The sequence below is a fragment of the Corythoichthys intestinalis genome, chromosome 12 (genome assembly GCF_030265065.1).
Source record: "Corythoichthys intestinalis isolate RoL2023-P3 chromosome 12, ASM3026506v1, whole genome shotgun sequence".
Lineage (NCBI taxonomy): Eukaryota > Metazoa > Chordata > Actinopteri > Syngnathiformes > Syngnathidae > Corythoichthys > Corythoichthys intestinalis.
The window spans coordinates 32,496,192-32,523,347 of NC_080406.1; the positions used below are offsets into that span (position 1 = coordinate 32,496,192).

The 27,156-nt window shown below is 42.2% G+C and overlaps 1 protein-coding gene across 1 annotated transcript in view; it reads right to left on the bottom strand.

Annotated features, from left to right (window-relative positions):
* The window catches only part of LOC130927019 (sterol 26-hydroxylase, mitochondrial), a 32,548-nt gene extending 5,774 nt beyond the window's left edge, over positions 1 to 26,774 (bottom strand). Inside the window, exons 1-8 of the mRNA XM_057852464.1 lie at positions 26,387 to 26,774; positions 19,951 to 20,141; positions 17,397 to 17,599; positions 16,645 to 16,842; positions 6,750 to 6,922; positions 3,738 to 3,907; positions 3,590 to 3,671; positions 34 to 243 (exon numbers count right to left, since the gene is read on the bottom strand). Of these exons, the coding sequence (XP_057708447.1) occupies positions 34 to 243; positions 3,590 to 3,671; positions 3,738 to 3,907; positions 6,750 to 6,922; positions 16,645 to 16,842; positions 17,397 to 17,599; positions 19,951 to 20,141; positions 26,387 to 26,773 (1,614 nt within the window). The 5' untranslated portion in view covers position 26,774. The remainder of the gene's footprint in view (positions 1 to 33; positions 244 to 3,589; positions 3,672 to 3,737; positions 3,908 to 6,749; positions 6,923 to 16,644; positions 16,843 to 17,396; positions 17,600 to 19,950; positions 20,142 to 26,386) is intronic.
* Between the last annotated feature and the right edge of the window lie 382 nt (positions 26,775 to 27,156).

Sequence of the window (27,156 nt, forward strand, 5' to 3'; positions counted from 1 at the left end):
TTAATTCGTACATTTTAGAGCTCGAAGGCCTACCGCGGACAGGAGCAAGTACATCTCCAGTTCAGCCACCCTCCGTCCGAGGCAGGCCCGCACCCCGAATCCGAACGGCACCGACCCGAACGGGTGCCACGGGTGCCGCTCGCCTTCGTCGCGTCGCATCCACCGATCGGGCAGGAAGCGGTGTGGCTCGGGGAAGACACTTTCGTCATGGGAGACCGCGTAGTGACAAAGGTGGAACAATGTCTGCGGACAAGAAGACAGGAAGACTTACTCATTCTTTGCCATTCACGGTGATGGACGTCTAATCCATTTTGACTGGGAGGGCTAGCCACGATTATTCGCTGCCAGCTTCTACCAGTCAAAATAGTTTGGACGAGCATCACTGTCAATTGCAATAAATGAGTTAAAAGGGTCAGACCGTTGTCAGATGTGGATATTTGTTGATGTAACATGAAACCAAGTCTGATGCAGGTTTAAAGTGAACTGCACAGCTTGTTAAAATCTTTAACATGTGATATCTAGACACTGGTCTGTTTCAGATTTGCTCCAGATCAAATCCAGATAAAACCTCAGTGTAAATCTAACATGTAAAAGGTTGTTTCAAAGGTTCAGATTTTTGTTTTCTGTCACCATTATCAGATGTGGATATTTATTATGCGACATTAAACCAGGTTTGATACCCAACTATCAGATTTGGACATTGGTTAATGTAACATGAATTGGGTCTGATCCAGATTTCGCAACATGGGAAAGTCAGGATCAAATCTAGTCATCGGTGCAAACATGCCCATCAAAATTACATTTAAAATATCCAGATACCTGGTGTATTCTAAAATTGATCAAGAAATCAGGATCAAATCCAGATCAAACCATGCTAGTGTAAATGAATCTGGTAAAAGGCAATTTAAAAGGTGCCGATGCTTGTTTTTTGTCAACCTTATCAAATGTAGATATTTTTCAAGTGTTGTTAAACTATGATCCAGATTTGATCCCCATTTGTCAGATGTGAATATTTCTTGGTGTAACGTGAAACCAAGCCTGATCCTCACTTGAACAAGATATGCAATCGGGTTCAAATTTAGTAATTAGTATAAACATGACTATCAAAATCACATTTAACATATCCAGATACCTGGTCTATTCCGAAATTGATCAAGAAATCAGGATCAAATCCAGATCAAACCTGGATGCTAAGTGTAAATGAATTGGGTAAAGGGACATTTAAAAAGTTCCGATGCTTGTTTTTTGTCAAACTTATCAAATGTAGATCATAGACTTCATAATATATTGACGGGACACGGGACCGATTAATAGGGGGCCTATCTACTTCAAAGCTGACCAAGTGGAAACTCAGACAAAGAGCTTTTTACGTTGAAACTTCTTGTGAATAAATGCTTAAATCCCTGAATTCTTTATAGATATGGACATAAAACAGTCTAGATTCTTGGTTAAAAGCAAAAAAAAACTGGCAGTTAGCAATTATTTCACGTAAGTATGTCAAATGTGCTGCTGGTCTTTAAGCCATTGTGAGCTTTTTGTGTTGAAAATTCTTGTGAATAAATGCTTAAATCCCTGAATTCTTTCTAGATATGGATGTAAAACAGTCTCGATTTTTTGTTAAAAGAGCAAAGAACTGGGCAGTTAGCATTTATTTTACGTAAATATGTTGAATGTGCCGCTAGTCTTTAAGCCACTGTGGCGCCGCCATATCAACACAAAAAGCTTTTTCTGTTGAAAATTCTTGTGAATAAATGCTTAAATCCCTGAATTCTTTATAGATATGAATGTAAAACAGTCTCGATTCTTGGTTAAAAGCAAAAATACGGGCAGTTGGCATTTATTTTATATAAATATTGCGAATTATGACGCCAATGCCGTAGAAGTTCATTTCTCCCATTGATTTTTTTCACAACGTTTCAAAATGCATACATGGTACTAAATATTTAATAATTACCTTGAATCCTCGAACAAATCACTCCTGAGACAATCCTGCCTGTTTGTATGTGGTACAGCTTTCGTACTCTTTCAACCGAAGTCCGGCGTTGGATCGCTGCATGTGTTTGAGAATAACTGCGACCGACTTCGACCGACTGACGGCTGCCCTACTTGAAGGCGTGACGAGGTGTCCCGTCAATATCATTATGAAGTCTATGTGTAGATATTTTTCAAGGTGTTGTTAAACTGTTTGATCCAGATTTGATCCCCACTTGTCAAATGTGAATATTTTTTGGTGTAACATGAAACCAGGTCTTATCCACACTTGAGCAAGATGTGCAATCGGGATCAAATTTAGTCGTTAGTATAAACATGACTGTCAAATTGACATTTAACATGTCAGAATTTTATCCTGAAATCAAGATCAAATCCAGATTAAATATGCCAGTGTAAATGAAGGGTTAGAAGGTTTAGATCCTTTTTTACTGTCCATTTTTCTGATGGGGCTACTTTTCCATTTGAGCCAAATTTGAACCCAATGTGACATGGTATCAAACCTTGACATATGTCAAATGTAAAATATCAATAATACAACTTGATAAATTTCTCTCATTTCAGGAGGATATTTGTTACCAATTTGGATTCAAACCTGAGCCATTAGTTTCAAAAAAGGGCAGTAATTAATTTTTAAAATTAATCACGTTAAAATATTTGATGCATTTAACGCACATGCACCGCTCAAACAGATTAAAATGACACCACAGCGTCATGTCCACTTGTTACTTGTGTTTTTTGGTGTTTTGTCGCCCTCTGCTGGCGCTTGGGTGCGACTGATTTTATGGGTTTCAGCACCATGAGCATTGTGTAATTATTGACATGAACAATGGCGAGCTACTAGTTTATTTTTTGATTGAAAATTTTACAAATTTTATTAAAACAAAAAAATTAAGAGGGGTTTTAATATAAAATTTCTATAACTTGTACTAAGATTTATCTTTTAAGAACTGCAAGTCTTTCTATCCATAGATCGCTTTAACAGAATGTTAATAATGCCATCTTGTTGATTTATTGTTATAACAAAGAAATACAGTGCTTATATACAGTATGTTGAATGTATATATCCGTCTTATCTTTCCATTCCAGCAATGATTTACAGAAAAATACAGTATGGCATATTTTATAGATGGTTTGAATTGCGATGAATTACGATTAATTAATTTTTAAACTGTGATTAACTCGATTAAAAATGTTAATCGTTTGATAGCCCTATATTAAAGTAAAACTTAAAATTAGCACAAAATTCTATCAGACAAATTCAAAAATGTCTGTCAAATGAACTAGGTTGAGTCATTCATGCACACACTCACACTTATTTGGAGTGTTCAATCAGCCTACCATGCATGTTTTTGGGATGTCGGAGGAAATCAGAGTATCCGGAGAAAACCCACAGAAGCATGGGAAGAACATGCAAACTCCACACAGGAAGGCCGGAGCTGGGATGGAACCCTCAATCTCTCTTGTGCAAGTAATGTCAAACCAAATTCAATTCAGATTGGAATTTTGAGGTGAGTGTAAACGCAACTAACCCAAACGCTGGCAGTTAAATCACTCTGTTTTTGACATGTTTATGTGCGATCCAATGCCTTGTGCTCACCCTTTTAGGAAAGAGATGATCTCCCACCACAATCTGATCTTCTACAGTGAGGCGAGCATTTCCTGGCACGACGGGGTAAAGCCTGCATCCACGGTATAGAACATGGTCATAATTAAAAACATAACCACTATAAACATTCCACTCTTACCGCAGCGTCTCCCTAACGACAGCCTTTAGGAAAGGCATCTGGGCGATTTCTTGGCTTTTGGGCATCCCGCGGGATGCAGGGAAAACGCTCGACACTTCCTGGTAGAGACGCTCCTGAATGGCGGGCTCCTGGGCTAGATGGTACAATGCCCATGAGATCGTGTTGGAGGTCTGAGCAACAATAACAACAACAACAAAATCTGATATGTGTGTTTTACGATGATAAGAAAAAGTTTATGGAAAAAAAATAATAATAATCGATATTTAATAATACAAGTTAATTCTTTTTGTCAGTTTAAAAAAATACATTTTAAATTAAAAAGGGGTGGAAGGACACATAACCTATTTAACAATTCTCTTACTTAGGCAAATAATTTATTGAATTTATTGTATATGACATAAATATATATATTTTTTTAAAAGGAGTATTACCGTAACTACTTTATATAATTTAGCATATCTGTTGCCAGGGCCTGCCCAGCCTATACGCAGACTATGCAGCTGCTTAGGGCCCCTGACCACCAGGGGGCCCCCAATCTGGCAATTGTTTAATTTGTGTTTTATTTTGTTTTCTACAGTTTGCTTTATTTGAGTTTTGTGAGTTTTGAGACTTGATTACAAGCTTTAAAAAAAAAATAAAAGTTCTTCCTTAACTTCTTTCTTTCCTCTTTTAGAAAAACGTTTTGGCGCTATCTACTGTAAGTACTGACAATCATTTGGGGTGAGAAGTTTGAAGTATGCAGTGCAACAAAATCTGATTAATATACAAAATATGGACGTATAGGTTGGATTGTATGTATGGGTTTCACAGTACACTGTGACGAAATGGTGGGCCAAAAATATGGGGCCCTTTGCATTATTTTGCTTGGGGACTCCTGTCTGTTGCATAAGAAATTGCGTCAGAAATTTAATTAATTTACTTTAAGTCATTCATTGTATTAATTTTAAGGAGAAAAAGTATTGTTATTTGCTTATTACTGATAATTGACTGAAATAAAATAAGAATATTAATTCATTTTTATATCCACATTAAGGATTAATTGAATGGCTTGTTAATACTTTTTTTTTTTTTTTTAATATTCAATTTTTGGGGATTAAATGTATGATCATACAGTCATACATTTGAGTCGTTAGAAATAGAGTATTAGTCATAAATTGAGAATACATGGCATATTAATTATTCAAAATTTAATTGTTCTATATTTTACCACCCCCACAAATGGATTATACAGTGGGCCAAATTAGTATTTAGTCAACCACCAATTGTGCAAGTTCTCCTACTTGAATAGATTAGAGAGGCCTGTAATTGTCAACATGGGTAAACCTCAACCATGAAAGACAGAATGTGGAGAAAAAAAAAAACAGAAAATCACATTGTTTGATTTTTAAAGAATTTATTTCCAAATTAGAGTGGCAAATAAGTATTTGGTCACCTACAAACAAGCAAGATTTCTGGCTGTCAAAGAGGTCACACTTCTTCTAACGAGGTCTAACGAGGCTCTACTCGTGACCTGTATTTATGGCACCTGTTTTAACTCATTATCGGTATAAAAGACACCTGTCCACAACTTCAGTCAGTCACACTCCAAACTCCACTATGGCCAAGACCAAAGAGCAGTCCAAGGACACCAGAGACAAAATTGTAGACGTGCACCAGGCTGGTAAGACTGAATCTGCAATAGGTAAAATGCTTGGTGTAAAGAAATCAACTGTGGGAGCAATTACTAGGAAATTGAAGACATACAAGACCACTGATAATCTCACTCTATCTGGGGCTCCATGCAAGATCTCACCCCGTGGCGTCAAAATGATAACAAGAACAGTGAGCAAAAATCGCAGAACCACACGGGGGGACCTAGTCAATGACCTACAGAGAGCTGGGACCACAGTAACAAAGGCTACTATCCGTAACACGATGCGCTGCCAGGGACTCAAATCCTGCACCGCCAGCGTGTCCCCTTGCTGAAGAAAGTACACATCCAGGCCCGTCTGCGGTTCGCTAGAGAGAATTTGGATGATCCAGAAGAGGACTGGGAGAATGTGTTATGGTCAGATGAAACCAAAATAGAACTTTTTGGTAGCAACACAGGTTCTCGTGTTTGGAGGAGAAAGAATACTGAATTGCATCCGAAGAACAACATACCATTGTGAAGCATGGGGGTGAAAACATCATGCTTTAGGGCTGTTTTGCTGCAAAGGGACCAGGACGACTGATCTGTGTAAAGGAAAGAATGAATGGGGCCATGTATCGAGAGATTTTGAGTAAAAATCTCCTTCCATCAGCAAGGGCATTGAAGATGAGACCCGGCTGGGTCTTTCATCATGACAATGATCCCAAACACACAGCCAGGGCAACAAAGGAGTGGCTTCGTAAGAAGCATTTTAAGGTCCCGGAGTGGCCTAGCCAGTCTCCGGATCTCAACCCCATAGAAAATCTGTGGAAGGAGTTGAAAGTCCGTGTTGCCCAGCAACAGCCCCAAAACATCACTGCTCTAGAGGAAATCTGCATGGAGGAATGGGCCAAAATACCATCAACAGTGTGTGAAAAGCTTGTGAAGAGTTACAGAAAACGTTTGGCCTCTGTTATTGCCAACAAAGGGTACATAACAAAGAATTGAGATAAACTTTTGGTATTGACCAAATTCTTATTTTCCACCATGATTTGCAAATAAATTCTTCAAAAATCAAACAATGTGATTTTGTGTCCCCCCCCCCCCAACATTCTGTCTCTCATGGTTGAGGTTTACCCATGTTGACAATTACAGGCCTCTCTAATCTTTTCAAGTGGGAGAACTTGCACAATTAGTGGTTGACTAAATTCTTATTTGCCCCACTGTACATATATTTGAAAGCAAAATTACAAAACTTAACCTTCATTATTATCGTATTATATATTATTCTCCAGAATTGGTTTTTATTAAACAAAATACATACTGTCATCATTCCTTGGTTTAACATCATTTTCAAAATGAATCAACTTTAAGACTGATTTTGCAGTGTGAGTGGGTCTGACCGTGTCAACTCCGGCCAGCAGGAGTTCAGTGATGCTTCCGAGAATCTCGGTGAGGCTCATCTTGTCACTGAGCAGCAGGTGGCTTAGGTAGGCGCCCTCCGCGTTGGCGTTGCCATCCGCCCATTCCTTCTCCTTCTGCAGCTCCTCCAGCTTCTTCTGTACCAGCTCCTCAGCTAAAATACAAATTGTTTAGTTACACAGAAATAAACCCAATTGTTGACTATGTATTTCAACACATATAAAGGCTATGAGTTTAGTGAAATGTGACCTAATTGCTGGCCAGTGATTCTGAAAGGGTGGTAAGCGGGCTCCCTCTAGTGGTGATGAAAAACATTGGATTTTTACTTAATTTAAATCAATGCATGCCATTGACGGCGCTTGACGTCCAATTCATTTACTACATGGGTGTCCAAACTTTTTGCAAAGAGGGCCAGATTTGGTGAGGTAAAAATGTGGGGGGCCGACCTTGGCTGACGTCCTTTACGTAGAACAATATATTTAAGTAAATTTTAGCAAGCCATTCTGTGTGTCACATTTGCTTTATTATTTTTTTATTATTAATTTCAACAATCTCACAACTAGCCTTTGTGGCGTTCTCTTTCGACTCTCGGGCTCTTGCAAAATACTGCTGCTGTGAAATTAAACTAGCTTCAAGTTGCTTCAATTTCTCGCTGCGCATCTTCCCTGTAATCTTGTCGTACATGTCAGCGTGTCTTGTTTGGTAATATCGCCTCACATTGAGCTCTTTAAAAACAGTGACTGTCTCTTTGCAAATGAGGCAGACACAATTGTTACACATTTTAGTGAAGAAATAGTCCAATTTCCACCTATCCTTGAAGCGTCAGCTGTCGCAGTCAACTTTTTATTGTTGATTGTCGCCATTTTATAGAATTGGAAGTAAAAGGTCACACAGGGTAATGTTTCTTAGAGTGCTGCTGCCTTTTAGTGGGTAAATGAGGAGCAGCATTTAGTGTGTAAGCTACTTCATATGCTAGTAGCAGTACTGCTGACCAATTTATTAAGTCTGTGTGCGGGCCAGTAGTTATTCATTTTATGACGGAGGCTGGGGGCCGGATGTAATTTGATGACGGGCCGCATTTGGCCCCAGGGCCGAACTTTGGACATGTCTGATTTACTATGAAGAAAAAAAAAATCAACTGAGTGTTACTTGGGGCCGTTAATAGTGCGTATGTCCTTTTTTTTTTATTCATTTTAATTTCATTCATTCACTTTATCAACATATTCATCGACAAATTCATTTATACTTATAAAACGAAATATAAAAATACAATAATGAATAATAATTACAAAACAATAATATAATGATAATTGTGATTTTTTTTTATGAGCAAAAACAGTCACATACTCTTCTGAGGGTTAACGGCTTTTGAAAAACTGTCCACTTTAGTGACACTGTCTCTGAAAGGGTTCAAGTACACTTGCATTTTCCAATGTTAAGGGATGAAATCGAATTAAATTGAATGTCATTTAAACCTTGTGTAGTGTCATACGTGAGGGAGGAGAGCTGATGAACTTTGTTCATTTAGGGAGGTCATGTCAAACTTTAGAGTGTATTGACCCGCAATAGGATCAAGTCCTCAAATAACTCACATTTGTGTTCATTTGCTAGTTTTACTTGGTGGACATGTAATCATTGACAACTAACTAGATGAGAGGTGACAAACAGAAATTATTTCACGATGATAGAATTTTTTTAATCAACTAATCTATAAGTGTAGACAAACTGAACCTAATACAACATTTTTAAATGTTTGAAAGGGGAAATTTCAATTGTTGAATGGCTTTGAGATTAAAAATAAAAACTAACACCACTGGATATTTTATGTGTAAATTTCTTTTGTGTGTGTGTTTTTTAAGCGTTATGTTGCTTGAGGAATGAAATAAAAAATAATTGGATGTGGCACTGAGTTTAAAATATATATATTTTCAGAATATTTGTACTTCTATTATATTTTTATATCATTATGTTGCATTTGTTATCTATTTCTGTTGTTTTGTTTTTTCATTTTTGTAGCTATTCTCATTTTTAAGCTTTATTTTACAATAAATGTTTTCGTTATTGTTTCTTTGTATTAAAATCTATTGTGTTTGAGAACTGAATGTAATGAAAAAAACCTTTTCTATCAGTTATTTAAAAAATATGTTTTACTCATGAAAGTAATGAAAACAAAAGGGAAAATTTCAGTTATTGAATGGTTTTGAGATGTAAATAATAACAACCAGTACTCGATATTTTATGTGTATTTTTTTTGTTTGTTTGTTTGTTTGAGTTACAGTATGATGCTTGAGGAATGAAATAAAAAATTGGATGGGGCACGACGTTTAAAATATATGTATTTTTAGAATATTTTTACTTGTAATATATTTTTATATTATTTTATATATATATATATATATATATATATATATATATATTGGGGAGAACAAGTATTTGATACACTGCCAATGGGAAAACCCATAGGCAGTGGATCAAACACTTGTTCTCCCCACTGTGTATATATATATATATATATATATATATATATATATATATATATTGGGGAGAACAAGTATTTGATACCACTTTTCAGTTTTTTATTTGTTAAAAAAGTTTAAATTATCCAATAAATTTTGTTCCACTTCACGATTGTGTCCCACTTGTTGTTGATTCTTGACAAAAAATTAAAATTTTATATCTTTATGTTTGAAGCCTGAAATGTGGCGAAAGGTTGCAAGGTTCAAGGGGGCCGAATACTTTTGCAAGGCACTGTATATATATATAATATATATATATATATATATATTAGGGGTGTCAAACGATTAAAATTTTTAATCGAGTTAATTACAGCTCAAAAATTAATTAATCGTAATTAATCGCAATTAATCGCAATTCAAACCATCTATAAAATATGCCATATTTTTCTGTAAATTATTGTTTGAATGGAAAGACCGAGATGGATATACACATTCAACATACGGTACATAAGTACTGTATTTCTTTATTATAACAATAAATCAACAAGATGGCATTACCACTATTAACATTCTGTTAAAGCGATCCATGGATAGAAAGACTTGTAGTTCTTAAAAGACAAATAAAAATAATAAATAAAATATATAAATGAATAAAATAAATGAATATTTATAAAGATTTATAGAAAATAAATAAAAGATAATAACTAGTAAAAGTTATAGAAATGTTATATTAAAACATCTCTTCATGTTTTCGTTTTAATAAAATTTGTAAAATTTTCAATCAAAAAATAAACTAGTAGCCCGCCATTGTTGATGTCAATAATTACTTACACAATGGGTGCTGAAGCCTATAAAATCAGTCGCACCCAAGCGCCAGCAGAGGACGGCAAAACTCCGAAAAACACAACAAGTACACCTTTCACTTTGCTGTCCTTTTAATATGTTTGAGCGGGGCATTTGTGCGTTAATTGCGTCAAATATTTTAACGGGATTAATTTAAAAAATTAATTACCGCTCGTTAACGCGTTAATTTTGACAGCCCTAATATATATATATATATATAAATATATATTAGTGGTGGGACTCGATTAAAATTTTTAATCGAGTTAATTACTGGGTCTGTAATTAATTAATCGAAATTAATCGCATTCTAAAAATAACCATATATTGACAAAACAATTCATGTTCTCAATATAAAAGCCTTTTTGAGCTTAACAACAAATTTATCGCTGTTAATACGTAATGTCATCAGCATACAACTGGTCAAAGTGCTCATACAGCTGTTCAGGTTTCAAGTGTTTCAGACACCCTGATTATTCATGTTCTTTGAAAACATTTTTCTTTAGATATGTAAACAGTTAAAAAAAAACAGTAACTAACTACTTTCCAGTGGGTAGTATGCAAGATAAAATTATGAGGCATAAAATATTGCCAAACATTTTCTATCAAATAGTGAAATGTAAACACTGATAATAAAACTGCAAGAAAATAACAATTAAAGTGCAACACAACACTACCACATTAATTTTTTTTAACAATCCGTCCCGAAAAAAACTGGTCTGCACAGTTTACTGCATAGTGTCTGTCGTTGGCTTTTTGCACAGTCAGGACAAAAGACGCCAAATGCCATTCATTGTTGACGACTTGTATTGTATGTGCGGTCACTCCGAGATAGTTAGAATTGATCAAGGAAGTCCAGTGGTCCAATGTCAAAGCAACATACTCGACAGACTTCAATAGGTCTTCTTTGTAATCATATAGCAGCTTGCACAGGCACCGGCCGAGGCGGCCCGCGGGGGGCAGCCGCGACCACCAAGCCGACCCCGCCGGGACCCTCGCCACCACCGTGCCCTGGTTAAAGGCCGGGCGGGAAGAGGGGGGCGAGGAAGGCGTGCGGCCGCATCGGCAGCTTGCACAAAACGATGCTCTTGTCCATTTTCCCATCAGGACGCGTTATATAGGTAAAAACTAGCCCCTAACTGTCCAAATAAAACGTGATCTCCTATCACTGATACTGTTAGCGTTTGTTTGTGTGCGTCAGATTTACCGGCGTACCAGAAACACGTGAGTAGGAAGGTTCCGCATGCAGACAATGTCAGGAATGCGCGGGCAGGCAGGCAGGTTGTTATGGACCCAAATGCAGGGAAAACGAAAAAGGCAGCGAGGCAGGTGGCAGAGAACTCAAAAAGGCTTTAATGATAACTAACAAAAGGCACAAAGTACAAAACAAAGGCTGTGGTGATCAAAAAACTATCAACAAATAACTTAGGTCACTAACAAAGGCTGAATATCAAAAACTTACTGAGACGAACACGAGGGCTAGGACAGGACTTCAACTTTGACGCAGGCACAGACATTGACAATGACGCAACGAGGAGTGAACAGAAAATGGGAGCTTATATACACACAAGCAAACAAGGGTTAACGAGACAACAAGGAACAGGTGAGCACAGGGGGATAGGCAAGGAGAAGGCACATCAGGTGAAATCAATGGGCAATCACAGGGACAAGTTACACTAGGAGAAAACAAATACAAAACCTAACAGTACCCCCCCCTCAAGGGACGGATCCCAGACGTCCCGATGAAAACAAAGTCCCAAACACGGCGAGAAGAAGGATGCTGAAGGAGGGAGCAACATTAGCCCGTCAGGGCTAGTCAGGCGGGCGTCCAGGACGCCAGACGTGGGCCGATCGCACGGGTCGATCGGGAGGGCGCCCGGGGCGCCAGACATTGGGTGACCGCACGGGCAGATCAGGCGGGCGTCCCAGACGAGGTAGTGCTCGGTCGTCCATACCGCCACGTTGTGGCAGGAAACGGGGAGCTGCATCATCGGGGCGAGGGTCAGGAACAGAGTCGGAGTCGCCGTGCGGACCAGGAACAGAGTCGGAGTCGCCGTGCGGACCAGGAACAGAGTCGGAGTCGCCGTGCGGACCAGGAACAGAGTCGGAGTCGCCGTGCGGACCAGGAACAGAGTCGGAGTCGCCGTGCGGACCAGGAACAGAGTCGGAGTCGCCGGGCGGACCAGGAACAGAGTCGGAGTCGCCGGGCGGACCAGGAACAGAGTCGGAGTCGCCGGGCGGACCAGGAACAGAGTCGGAGTCGCCGGGCGGACCAGGAACAGGCACTGAGGCGTCGTCGGAGTCGCCGGGCGGACCAGGCACTGAGGCGTCGTCGGAGTCGCCGGGCGGACCAGGCACTGAGGCGTCGTCGGAGTCGCCGGGCGGACCAGGCACTGAGGCGTCGTCGGAGTCGGGCGGACCAGGCACTGAGGCGTCGTCGGAGTCGGGCGGACCAGGCACTGAGGCGTCGTTGTCGTCGTCGGAGACTGCTGGCGGAACAGCAGCGGCGTCGCAGGAGACTGCTGGCGGAACAGCAGCGGCGTCGTCGTCGGAGACTGCTGGCGGAACAGCAGCGGCGTCGTCGTCGGAGACTGCTGGCGGAACAGCAGCGTCGTCGTCGTCGGAGACTGCTGGCGGAACAGCAGCGGCGTCGTCGTCGGAGACTGCTGGCGGAACAGCAGCGGCGTCGTCGTCGGAGACTGCTGGCGGAACAGCAGCGGCGTCGTCGTCGGAGACTGCTGGCGGAACAGCAGCGGCGTCGTCGTCGGAGACTGCTGGCGGAACAGCAGCGGCGTCGCAGGAGACTGCTGGCGGAACAGCAGCGGCGTCGCAGGAGACTGCTGGCGGAACAGCAGCGGCGTCGCAGGAGACTGCTGGCGGAACAGCAGCGGCGTCGCAGGAGACTGCTGGCGGGACAGCAGCGGCGTCGCAGGAGACTGCTGGCGGGACAGCAGCGGCGTCGCAGGAGACTGCTGGCGGGACAGCAGCGGCGTCGCAGGAGACTGCTGGCGGGACAGCAGCGGCGTCGCAGGAGACTGCTGGCGGGACAGCAGCGGCGTCGCAGGAGACTGCTGGCGGGACAGCAGCGGCGTCGCAGGAGACTGCTGGCGGGACAGCAGCGGCGTCGCAGGAGACTGCTGGCGGGACAGCAGCGGCGTCGCAGGAGACTGCTGGCGGAACAGCAGCGGCGTCGCAGGAGACTGCTGGCGGAACAGCAGCGGCGTCGCAGGAGACTGCTGGCGGAACAGCAGCGGCGTCGCAGGAGACTGCTGGCGGAACAGCAGCGGCGTCGCAGGAGACTGCTGGCGGAACAGCAGCGGCGTCGCAGGAGACTGCTGGCGGAACAGCAGCGGCGTCGCAGGAGACTGCTGGCGGAACAGCAGCGGCGTCGCAGGAGACTGCTGGCGGAACAGCAGCGGCGTCGCAGGAGACTGCTGGCGGAACAGCAGCGGCGTCGCAGGAGACTGCTGGCGGAACAGCAGCGGAGTCGCAGGAGACTGCTGGCGGAACAGCAGCGGAGTCGCAGGGGACTGCTGGCGGAACAGCAGCGGAGTCGCAGGGGACTGCTGGCGGAACAGCAGCGGAGTCGCAGGGGACTGCTGGCGGAACAGCAGCGGAGTCGCAGGGGGCTGCTGGCGGAACAGCAGCGGAGTCGCAGGGGACTGCTGGCGGAACAGCAGCGGAGTCGCAGGAGACTGCTGGCGGGACAGCAGCGGCGTCGCAGGAGACTGCTGGCGGGACAGCAGCGGCGTCGCAGGAGACTGCTGGCGGGACAGCAGCGGCGTCGCAGGAGACTGCTGGCGGAACAGCAGCGGCGTCGCAGGAGACTGCTGGCGGAACAGCAGCGGCGTCGCAGGAGACTGCTGGCGGAACAGCAGCGGCGTCGCAGGAGACTACTGGCGGAACAGCAGCGGCGTCGCAGGAGACTGCTGGCGGAACAGCAGCGGCGTCGCAGGAGACTGCTGGCGGAACAGCAGCGGCGTCGCAGGAGACTGCTGGCGGAACAGCAGCGGCGTCGCAGGAGACTGCTGGCGGAACAGCAGCGGCGTCGCAGGAGACTGCTGGCGGAACAGCAGCGGCGTCGCAGGAGACTGCTGGCGGAACAGCAGCGGAGTCGCAGGAGACTGCTGGCGGAACAGCAGCGGAGTCGCAGGGGACTGCTGGCGGAACAGCAGCGGAGTCGCAGGGGACTGCTGGCGGAACAGCAGCGGAGTCGCAGGGGACTGCTGGCGGAACAGCAGCGGAGTCGCAGGGGGCTGCTGGCGGAACAGCAGCGGAGTCGCAGGGGACTGCTGGCGGAACAGCAGCGGAGTCGCAGGGGACTGCTGGCGGAACAGCAGCGGAGTCGCAGGAGAAAACAGAAGCGGTCGGCCGACTGCGGGGAGTCGGCACGGGAGGCACTCGACTGCGGGGAGCCGGCACGGGAGGCACTCGACTGCGGGGAGCCGGCACGGGAGGCACTCGACTGCGGGGAGCCGGCACGGGAGGCACTCGACTGCGGGGAGCCGGCACGGGAGGCACTCGACTGCGGGGAGCCGGCACGGGAGGCACTCGACTGCGGGGAGCCGGCACGGGAGGCACTCGACTGCGGGGAGCCGGCACGGGAGGCACTCGACTGCGGGGAGCCGGCGTTGGCGGAACTCGACTGCGGGGAGCCGGCGTTGGCGGAACTCGACTGCGGGGAGCCGGCGTTGGCGGAACTCGACTGCGGGGAGCCGGCGTTGGCGGAACTCGACTGCGGGGAGCCGGCGTTGGCGGAACTCGACTGCGGGGAGCCGGCGTTGGCGGAACTCGACTGCGGGGAGCCGGCGTTGGCGGAACTCGACTGCGGGGAGCCGGCGTTGGCGGAACTCGACTGCGGGGAGCCGGCGTTGGCGGAACTCGACTGCGGGGAGCCGGCGTTGGCGGAACTCGACTGCGGGGAGCCGGCGTTGGCGGAACTCGACTGCGGGGAGCAGGCGTTGGCGGAACTCGACTGCGGGGAGCCGGCGTTGGCGGAACTCGACTGCGGGGAGCAGGCGTTGGCGGAACTCGACTGCGGGGAGCAGGCGTTGGCGGAACTCGACTGCGGGGAGCAGGCGTTGGCGGAACTCGACTGCGGGGAGCCGGCGTTGGCGGAACTCGACTGCGGGGAGCCGGCGTTGGCGGAACTTGACTGCGGGGAGCCGGCGTTGGCGGAACTTGACTGCGGGGAGCCGGCGTTGGCGGAACTTGACTGCGGGGAGCCGGCGTTGGCGGAACTTGACTGCGGGGAGCCGGCGTTGGCGGAACTTGACTGCGGGGAGCCGGCGTTGGCGGAACTTGACTGCGGGGAGCCGGCGTTGGCGGAACTTGACTGCGGGGAGCCGGCGTTGGCGGAACTTGACTGCGGGGAGCCGGCGTTGGCGGAACTTGACTGCGGGGAGCCGGCGTTGGCGGAACTTGACTGCGGGGAGCCGGCGCGGGAGCTTCGGGAACCCACGACGTCAGCACCGCCGCCCGCCGTCGGCGTTGATGGCCACGCCGAGGCTTTTGCTGAGTGCCTTCAGGTGGCAGGGGCGGCAGAATAGCCCCATTAGGCCGCAGTGAGCCTGGGCGTCCCCGCAGACCACCCCGGGGGGGTCCCCGATAGATGGCCCACCGGGATCCCAGGTAGGAGTCTTTGGCCAAGATTTCAGAACGGGACACAAAGTGCGACGGGTGGAAAGAAAAATTACCAGGGGAAACGGAGGGCGTGAAATCAAAATCCAGGTCGGAGTCGGAATCAGAATGGAAATCATATGAATCGTGATCTTCAAAATCAGAAAAATCTGAATCTAAAAAAACGTGGCGAGGCAGAATATAATCAGGGGAACATGCAGATGGTCGTCGGCGTGTACGCCGGTGCTGGATTTTTCCCGCTGGGTCCACTAGTGGTTGCGTCATTCTGTCAGGAATGCGCGGGCAGGCAGGCAGGTTGTTATGGACCCAAATGCAGGGAAAACGAAAAAGGCAGCGAGGCAGGTGGCAGAGAACTCAAAAAGGCTTTAATGATAACTAACAAAAGGCACAAAGTACAAAACAAAGGCTGTGGTGATCAAAAAACTATCAACAAATAACTTAGGTCACTAACAAAGGCTGAATATCAAAAACTTACTGAGACGAACACGAGGGCTAGGACAGGACTTCAACTTTGACGCAGGCACAGACATTGACAATGACGCAACGAGGAGTGAACAGAAAATGGGAGCTTATATACACACAAGCAAACAAGGGTTAACGAGACAACAAGGAACAGGTGAGCACAGGGGGATAGGCAAGGAGAAGGCACATCAGGTGAAATCAATGGGCAATCACAGGGACAAGTTACACTAGGAGAAAACAAATACAAAACCTAACAGACAATTGGAACTGAAACAATTGCGTTAAAATCTTTAACGCGTCAAAAGCTTTATAATTAATTAATCGAAATTACCACGTTAAAGTCCCGGCCTTAATATATACAGTATATATAATTTCTTTTATTATTCTTATGCGTTCTCATTGCGTTTGTTACACAAACCCGAGCGACGCCGGGCCATACTGATAGTTTGTACCAGAAGTACTCCAAAAGTGTACTCACAGACTTTGAAGAGATGGTCCCAGACAGCCACAAACTTTTTCCAAAAGGGCAGGTATGGCCAGTAGCGCTTGGGGAAAAGGATGACGACAGAAGACAGGCGAAACATTTCTCCTACAGACCAGATGAACTTGCGCGTCTCCTCGGGCACGTCCCGCTCCAGGCAACCCAGACGCGTCTCGAACACCACCGAGCAGATGCCTGACACAAAAACGCCACTTTAATCAAAATTGAATGTGTTAGGTTTTGTGTGGGTTCCCTCCTAGTGTGTTCCTGTGATTGCCCATTGATTTTACCTGTTGTGCTCCAAATGTATCCTCCAACCTGCATCCTTCTGTGTCACCCAGCTGTTCCTTGTTGTCTCATTACCCCTTGTCTGTGTGTGTATATAAGCGCCCAGTTTTTTTCCCCTCTTTGTTGCGTCATTGTCAATGTCCATGTACACTTCCAAATCTGTTCTCATCAGTTTTCTCCAAGCCCTCGTGCTCCCCTTAGTAAGTTTTTGATACGCAGCCTTTTGTCAGTAAACTGAGTTTTATTTGCTACTGTTTTTTTTGGGATCACCTCAGTTTTGGTTTGTACTTTGTTTTTCTGTCGGCTTTAATTAAATTACTTTTGCACCGCCTTTTTGCCTCGCTTCCCGTTCCCTGCACTTGGGTCCACACACCACCTGCCTGCCCGCATTCCTGACAGAATGAACATTGGATTACATGACATACCTCCACTTTTTCAAACAAGACTGTTACTTAGTGTACCTTCGAAAGCAAACTTGTAGAGTTCTCCAGTCACGTCGCACACCAAGCCACCATTGATTTTGTTATTGTCGCGCAACCAGCAGAGTCGCTCCAGAAAGTCAGCCACCACCGGATTGATGGTGTCGACGTACGAGGCCACGTGCTTTGGCTTCAGCATGCGAGGATTCAGTATGCTGCGAATGCGTTGCCAATTGGCACCCATCCTAGAAAATCGCGACATGAAAAGAGTTACTTCAACGCTAACACTAATGTGCTATAATTTAGTTGTAACTATTGTAATATCCCAACATTAAGACATTTACGTGCAACATTGGTAATGTCGTAAATTCCTAACTTTTTCGGACCATTACAACGTTTTATCGTAAATGATCATTTTTCCAGATGGTTTGAAAATCTTGCAATGACGACTTTTCTGGTAAAATCAGAATTTTTTCTCAGACCAATATGAGTTTTAATTATAATATTTGCAAAACTTTTACTAGAACATTTTTTCTCGTAAGTCAACACTAATTTTCAAAAAGCAATCGAAAAATTGCCATTTTTTTCTCAAAATGACCTTTGTAACTATTTTATAAAGATGATATGTTCTTGAAATACAGTGGGGCAAATAAGTATTTAGTCAACCACCAATTGTGCACGTTCTCTTACTTGAAAAGATTAGAGAGACCTGTAATTGTCAACATGGGTAAACTTCAACCATGAGAGACAGAATGTGGAAAAAAACCCTGAAAATCACATTGTTTGATTTTTAAAGAATTTATTTCCAAATTAGAGTGGAAAATAAGTATTTGGTCACCTACAAACAAGCAAGATTTCTGGCTGTCAAGGAGGTCTAACTTCTTCTAACGAGGTCTAACGAGGCTCCACTCATTAACTGTATTAATGGCACCTGTTTTAACTCATTATCGGTATAAAAGACACTGTCCACAACCTCAGTCAGTCACACTCCAAACTCCACTATGGCCAAGACCAAAGAGCTGTCGAAGTACACCATAGACAAAATTGTGGACCTGCACCAGGCTGGGAAAGACTGAATCTGCATAGGTAAAACACTTGGTGTAAATAAATAAACTGTGGGAGCAATTATTAGAAAATGGAAGACATACAAGACCACTGATAATCTCCCTCAATCTGGGGCTCCATGCAAGATCTCACCCCGTGAAGTCAAAATGATAACAAGAACGGTGAGAAAAAAAATCCCAGAACCACATAGGGGGACCTAGTGAATGACCTACAGAGAGCTGGGACCACAGTAAAAAAAGGCTGCTATCAGTAACACAATGCGCCGCTAGGGACTCAAATCCTGCACTGCCAGACGTGTCCCCCTGCGGAAGCCAGTACACGTCCAGGCCCGTCTGCTGTTCGCTAGAGAGCATTTGGATGATCCAGAAGAGGACTGGGAAAATGTGTTATGGTCAGATCTAACCAAAATAGAACTTTTTGGTAGAAACACAAGTTCTCGTGTTTGGAGGAGAAAGAATACTGAATTGCATCCGAAGAACACCATACCCACTGTGAAGCATGGGGGTGGAAACATCATGCCTTGGGGCTGTTTTTCTGCAAAGGGACCAGGACAACTGATCTGTGTAAAGGAAAGAATGAATGGGGCCATGTATCGAGAGATTTTGAGTGAAAATCTTTTTCCATCAGCAAGGGCATTGAAGATGAGACGTGGCTGGTTCTTTCAGCATGACAATGATCCCAAACACAAAGCCAGGGCAACAAAGTAGTGGCTTCGTAAGAAGCATTCCAAGGTCCTGGAGTGGCCTAGCCAGTCTCCAGGTCTCAACCCCATAGAAAATCTGTGGAGGGAGTTGAAAGTCCTTGTTGCACAACGACAGCCCCAAAACATTGCTGCTCTAGAGGAGATCTGCATGGAGGAATGGGTCAAAATACCAGCAATTGTGTGTGAAAAGCTTGTGAAGAGTTACAGAAAACGTTCGGCCTCCGTTATTGCCAAGAAAGGGTACATAACAAAGTATTGAGATGAAGTTTTGGTATTGACCAAATACTTATTTCCACCATGATTTGCAAATAAATTCTTTAAAAATCAAACAATGTGATTTTCTGTTTTTTTTTCCACATTCTGTCTCTCATGGTAGAGGTTTACTCATGTTGACAATTACAGGCCTCCCTAATATTTTCAAGTGGGAGAACTTGCACAATAAGTGGTTGACTAAATACTTATTTGCCCCACTGTATGTCTTTTGTGTGACGTTGTCTTTGTGTATTTTGTACTATTGTAAAGAGCAACGCTCCAAATCTCTTTTTTGAACTAAACTTTTCTTTTAGAACTAAACTTTTCTTTGATTACGACCTAATCGTCAAAAACTCTTTTTTCAAGTTACATCCTGTCTTTTCCGACAATTGCGCTTTTTTTTCATGATATTTGTCCTAGATTTCTTCATTCTCAAGACGTTTGAGTCACTGTCGGTGAATGCATGTCATGCATGACATTACAAGTCAGACAGGAAAAACTGAATGCCGACGACGAACAGTAAACGAGCGTGGGGCCCCGTAGGTGGGCATTGGCGTGAAAGTTGGAGACACAGACTCTGTGAGGGGTCCGTGGGCTTGCTCGCGGAACTCCCGGTAGTGTCGCCAGTGAGGCATGTCGGTGCGGACCGGTAGTCGGCCCTCCTGACGCAGAACCTGCTCGATGAGCTCGGCGCTGGCCACGTTCACCACCACCAGGGGTCCGTACGTTGACTTCCACAGAGGCCCGTATAGCTTCTTGTGCTCGATCTAGAAGCACAGATTTAATTTATCAAAAATTACAACATTACAAGATTCTTAAATAATATATTGTGACACTGCAACTCATCTCAAAGTATTACAACTTTCTTAATTTTGAAACATTACGAAAACCGAAAGGAAGAGAAGCAAACATGAAGATTACTTTTCTTCCTTATGTTTTTTATAACAACTTTTTTGTCATAACATTTTTACTACAGTAACATTAATACGCCATCTCATAACATTACTAATCTCATATCTCATAACTTTTCGTGATATTATGTAAAACTTCGTTTAGTATACGTTTAGTAACAAAAAAATGTTTTCTCATAATATTACCAATGTAAGACTGAGACTTGTGATAACATTTAAAGTTTTTCTTATTACGATACTAAAACAATTTTAAGAATTTTGTTATATTACAACAACACATTTTTTCTCATTACATTTTAAATCGTGTAAAATTTGCAATACCAAAACATTACAAACACTACTACTTACAGTATTTTTTCCCAATACATTTATAATACTGTAATAAACGCAATGTTATGCACTGTCTCTTCTAATTCTATTGATTAACTAATTGCCTGCAGTTTAGCACTAATTAGCATTATCACAAACTAGCTTAGCGCTCAGTGTTAAATCGTAATGTCTAATCAATAAATAATACAACCCATACAATTGGCTTCATATACTTACCTCTGACGACGACACACTTCAACTAACAACACAAAAGACAATCTAACTTTAGGATAATCGCTAACTAGCATAGCGCTCCGTGCTAAGTAGTAACATCTCATCAACAAAGAATACAATTGGCTTCATATCCTAAGCTCTGATGGAGGCACAGTAAAACTAACAACACAAAAGACAATCTAACTCTCGACACTTAATATGATTGGTTCAGCAACCCAGCAGCAGCAGTTAGAGCAGCGGTTGCAGCAGTGAACTCTCTCTCTTGTTCAAATCACTGGCGCGTGCGTGCAGCCTCACATTACACACAAATAACAACTCATACGGGGCAAAAGTTGATTATCAAATTAGTTGTCAACTAATTTATTAATCAATTAGTTGTTGTAGCCTTAGCGCACATTACATTATTATAGCCCAATATTTAGTAAAGTGTTTGCATGTTTAGTACTAGTACTGCGACTTCGGGAGAATGTTGCTGCTGAACAAAACTAGTAAGAATCAAAATAAACACACACGAAAAATACTGTATATATTTGAAACTCACTTGGAGGACGTAAACCTGAGTGTGTGCAGTAGAAAGTCGTTTGAGTATGGGCATAGACTTTATAATGTATTGAGATGACACATTCCCCATTCACTGCGTCACGCCTTCCCGAAGGGGGACGTCCAACGATCCGCTTCATTTATTAGCAGTCGGTCACATGCAGCGATCTAACGCCGGATTTAGGTTGGAAAAAGTACAAAAGCTGTACGGCATACAAACAGGAAGGATTGTCTCAGAAGTGATTTGTTCGAGGATTCAAGGTAATTATTATATTCATCGTACCATGCATGCATTTTGAATTGTGAAAAAAATCAATGGGAGAAAATAGCCGCTACAGCAATGGCATGATACTTCGCAAAATTTATGTAAAATAAATGCTACCAGCATGTTTTCTTTTTTTTTTTTTTTGCTTTTAACCAAGAATCGAGACTCTTGTACATCCATATATATATATATATATATATATATATATATATATATATATATATATATATATATATATATATATATATATATATATATATATATTAGGGCTGTCAAACGATTAAATTTTTTAATCGAGTTAATTACAGCTTAAAAATTAATTAATCGTAATTAATCGCAATTAATCGCAATTCAAACCATCTATAAAATATGCCATATTTTTCTGTAAATTATATATATATTCTGTAAAATAATTTGTTGGAATGGAAACATAAGACACAAGATGGATATATACATTCAACATACGGTACATATGGACTGTAGTGGGCATTTCACTCTACTGTCATTTAAATCTGTCTATGCTGTCCTCCCTCCGAAGCGTCTACTTTTTCCAAAGCTAGACAGCTAGTGAACGACGCCTTAATAATCAGACTTCTTCCTTTTTCATCTGATTTATTAATAAAATGGCCTCAAACCATTGTCCTCTTTAGACCGTAGTGAAACTACAAAAAAAAGTACACAAGCATTGCATTAGCAACAACGTTAGCTTAGCACGCTATACAGGTTCACTAAACAAAAAGAAAAAGCGTCTCATACAAAAAATGTAACATTTCGCTTACTAACATAATATGTACATTCTTTACAACAACCATACTTACGGACTAATCTTGTCCAAGGATCATATAAGCACAACATTACAACGTAGGTGTCAGCCTGAGACGTCGTGCAGCCATATTGAACTGGCAAGAAAGCAATAAACCATGTCGCAAAGCGACCACAAGAGTTCGCTGTTAGACAGCACAAAAAAACTTGCTGTAAAACTTACCAAAAGGCAGAATACTGTCTGAGCGGGACATGTGCGTTAATTGCGTCAAATATTTTAACGTGATTAATTTAAAAAATTAATTAACGCCCGTTAACGCGATAATTTTGACAGCCCTAATATATATATATATATATATATATATATATATATATATATATATATATATATATATATATATATATACCCGCTGGCATATTGCCTCAAACATTACAATGAGGCCGTTTATGGACATTAAGAGTGAAGAGAATGCCACCGGCCGCTTGGGGGCAGCGCCGTTCCATACTCATGTTATGTCTTCTAAACGTGGGAGAATTAGTAGTTGTGAGACGTTTATGCTGTATTCACAATGCAATGCAAATTGCTATTTGTGCTCCACACATATTTCGGTAAGTTTTCTTTCTTTTAGTGGCAATTATGTGTCTCTTGTTTTATTTTGGGTAAGATATGTACAGATACAGTGGGGAGAACAAGTATTTGATACACTGCCAATGGGTTTTGGCAGTGTATCAAATACTTGTTCTCCCCACTGTATATGTTATACAGTAAAGGCGAGTGGACACAGGCGCGCCGTTTATTGCCATAAGCTTCTCCTTCACAACAAACATAAGTATCCTTTAGTGAAAGTACAACAAAAATAATATTCCTATCTCTCAAAAAAATAAAAAAAAAGTTCTCAAAAAAAAAAGCACTTCAGTCTATAGTAATGAGGCCCTATTCTGACACACAGTTAAACAACAATGCTAAATAAACTGGCATTCCATATCAATTTAGCTATGCAAAATACACGTAAAACTTTTCACACTATTTTTATTATTGTTATTTTTATTCTTCTTATTATTGTATTAACTCTACTTTTGATTGAAAATTTTACAAATTTTATTAAAACGAAAACATGAAGAGGGGTTTTAATATAAAATACTATAACTTGTAACTATAACATTTATCGTTTAAGAACTACAAGTCTTTCTATCCGTGGATCACTTTAACAGAAAGAATGTTAATAATGCCATTTGTGGATTTATTGTTACAATAAACAAATACAGTACTGATGTACAGTATGTTGTATGTATATATCCGTCATGTGTCTTATCTTTCCATTCCAACAATAATTTACATAAAATATGGCATATTTTAGAGATGGTTTGAATTGCGATTAATTACGATTAATTAATTTTTAAGCTGTAATTAACTCGATTAAAAATTTTAATCGTTTGACAGCCCTAGTTAAAAGCAAAAAAAAACAAAAAAAAAACGTGCAGGTAGCATTTATTTTACGTAAATAGTGCGAACTATAAGACTAGTCACTAAGGAAATTAGCGGCTGCCATACGTAAACAGAGCTTTTTCCGTTGAAAATTCTTGTGAATAAATGCTTAAATCCCTGAATTCTTTATAGATATGGGCGTAAAACAGTCTTGATTCTTGGTTTAAAGCCAAAAAACATGTAGGTAGCATTTATTTTACGTAAATATTGCGAACTATAAGGCTAGTCACTAAGGAAATTAGCGGCCGCCATATGTAAACAAAGAGCTTTTTCCGTTGAAAATTACTGTGAATAAATCCTTAAATCCCTGAATTTTTATAGATATGGACGTAAAACAGTCTCGATTGTTGGTTTAAAGTCAAAAAACATGCATGTAGCATTTATTTTACGTAAATATTGCGAACTATAAGGCTCGTAAGTCAAGAAATTAGCGGCCTCCATATGTAAACAAGAGCTTTTTCCGTTGAAAATTCTTGTGAATAAATGCTTAAATCCCTGAATTCTTCATAGATATGGACGTGAAACAGTCTCAATTCCTGGTTAAAAGCAACAACAAAAAAACGTGCAGGTAACATTTATTTCAAGTAAATAATTTGAACTATAAGGCTACTCGGTCAGGAAATTAGCGGCTGCCGTAGGTAAACAAAGAGCTTTTTCTGTTGAAAAGTCTTGTGAATAAATGCTTAAATCCCTGAATTCTATATATATATATATATTAGGGCTGTCAAACGATTAAAAATTTTAATCGAGTTAATTACAGCTTAAAAATTAATTAATCGCAATTAATGCCATTCAAACCATCTATAAAATATGCCATATTTTTCTGTGAATTATATATATATTCTGTAAAATAAATTGTTGGAATGGAAAGATAAGACACAAGATGGATATATACATTCAACCTACGGTACATATGGACTGTAGTGGGCATTTCATTCTACTGTCATTTAAATCTGTCTATGCTGTCCTCACTCCGAAGCGTCTACTTTTTCCAAAGCTAGACAGCTCGTGAACGACGCCTTAATAATCAGACTTCTTCCTTTTTCATCTGATTTATTAATAAAATGGCCTCAAACCATTGTCCTCTTTAGACCGTTGTAAAACTACAAAAAAAAGTACACAAGCATTGCATTAGCAACAACGTTAGCTTAGCACGCTATACAGGTTCACTAAACATCAACAAAAAGCGTCTCATTCAAAAAATGTAACATTTCGCTTACTAACATAATGTGTAAATTCTTTACAACAACCATACTTACGGACAAATCTTGTCCAAGGATCATATAAACACAATATTACAACGTAGGCGTCAGCCCGAGACGTTGTGCAGCCATATTGAACTGGCAAGAACACAGTAAACCATGTCGCAAAGCGACCACAAGAGTTCGCTGTTAGACAGCAGAAAAAGCCTTGCTGTAAAACTTACCAAAAGGCATAATACTGTCTGAGCGGGACATATGCGTTAATTGCGTCAAATATTTTAACGTGATTAATTTTTAAAATTAATTACCGCGCGTTAACGCGATAATTTTGACAGCCCTAGTAATTACCTTTGCAATGTTTTTTCTTTCTTTTATTAATTCACATTGTTCTAACGAGGCAACAGGTGTTGTGCCGAAAAATGTCCCCCCAGTGTGAAATGTCCCCCCTGCCAGTAGCGCTTATTTATTAGGCTTTATTGAGGTGAAAACGTCAAATGTTTTCATGGACGCATTACAGTAATGGATTTACGACTTTAAAATCAGTTTCAAATATATAAATTACACAAAATACTAGTAATGTTTTTGGGTAACAAATCGTGGACTGGGCCACATAACCATCTTTGAACAGAAATGTATTAGTCTACAGGTTTTCACGACCATATCCCGATGACAATCACACAGGTATGACATTTATTAGTTCAATCAGAGCAGAATAATACATACTCACAATACAATATTTATTAGTTCAGGCAGAGCAAAATAATACATATTCAGTATTCACGGTAAAAGAAAGTAGTTTCCGTGTCTATCGATTGGTAAGAAAAAGCTGTTTGTACGAGTGACTTGTGGGCGCTTCCGTCAGGGGGGACATTTCACGCGGGGCGGCTATTTTTCGGCACAACACCCCGGGCTGGCAGTTACATACGCTGCAAAAGGTTGCCTTTTTTCCCCCTCTGAGCACCTGCCCCCCATTTTGTCTGTGCACTCCACTGCATTTTAGTTTTTCTAACCAACTCTAAAATAAGGTTGAAGCAACTGTATTTTAACCCAGAAAAAAGAGTTTAACTAAGATCAACTTCAAAAAAAAAAAAAAAAAAAATGTATTACACCAATCCGTAGTTTATGCGATGGTCACGCATATTCACTGAAAATGAGTCGTCTTTGACTCAGAGTTTACAGTATTTCAAAAGCCAAATCGTCACCATAGCAATGAGTGAACAATGACTTTTTCCAGGAAGGTGCTCAGCGCAACAACACATTTCAAAATACATAACATTATAACGAAATAGCGTGATCCACTAACTTGCATCTGTTGAGTTGTTTTGAAGTATCCCTTGATGAAGAGCCAGTAGAGCGTGCTGAGGAAACTCGGCCCGCCAAGCTCGTCCATGCTCTTCACCCGGCAGCCGCCGTCTGGAACCGCGCCGCTGCAAGTGGACGATGCGCTGTTGCGATTGCCAGCCTCGGCCGCCGTAGCCGTCACCTCCTGCTTCATCGCGGTCTGAATCCAGCGGCGGCTCCGGTGGGACCGCAAGGCGAAGCCGGTGGCAACCTTGGCCAACATGTTGCGCCTTTTCTTCCGCCGAAGGGCTGTTATTGCGATTCTTTTTGTAGTCTGCAAATGGCGCAGAGGGCTGGGAAAATATGCGGACTTTGACACGGAACGACCCACTTTGCACAATGCTGGCATGAAGAAACACGTTACTCGGATTCAAGATTGCAGAATTGAAGGAACGTTGCGTTGATTGGTGCCAAAAACAACCAACGTCACTCACTCACCAGGGTGACTCGCTCACCATACGAACCTACAAAGGCTTGAAGAACACCATTGTATATTGACATCCTTTAAACTGTTCACTGGAGTGTGAATATGTGTAAACTTTTGTGTTCAAGGGCCCATGTTTGAATGGCAAAAATAATTTAAATGTCTATCTCGGTTCGTTGATTAAGAAAAAAAAAATAGTATGAATAGCAATTTGAAAATCTATTGAATTAAATAATTGTTACAATGTCTAAAAATGTCACATCTAGAAATTTATTAAAATGACATTTTTAATTTTCCTGATTTATAAT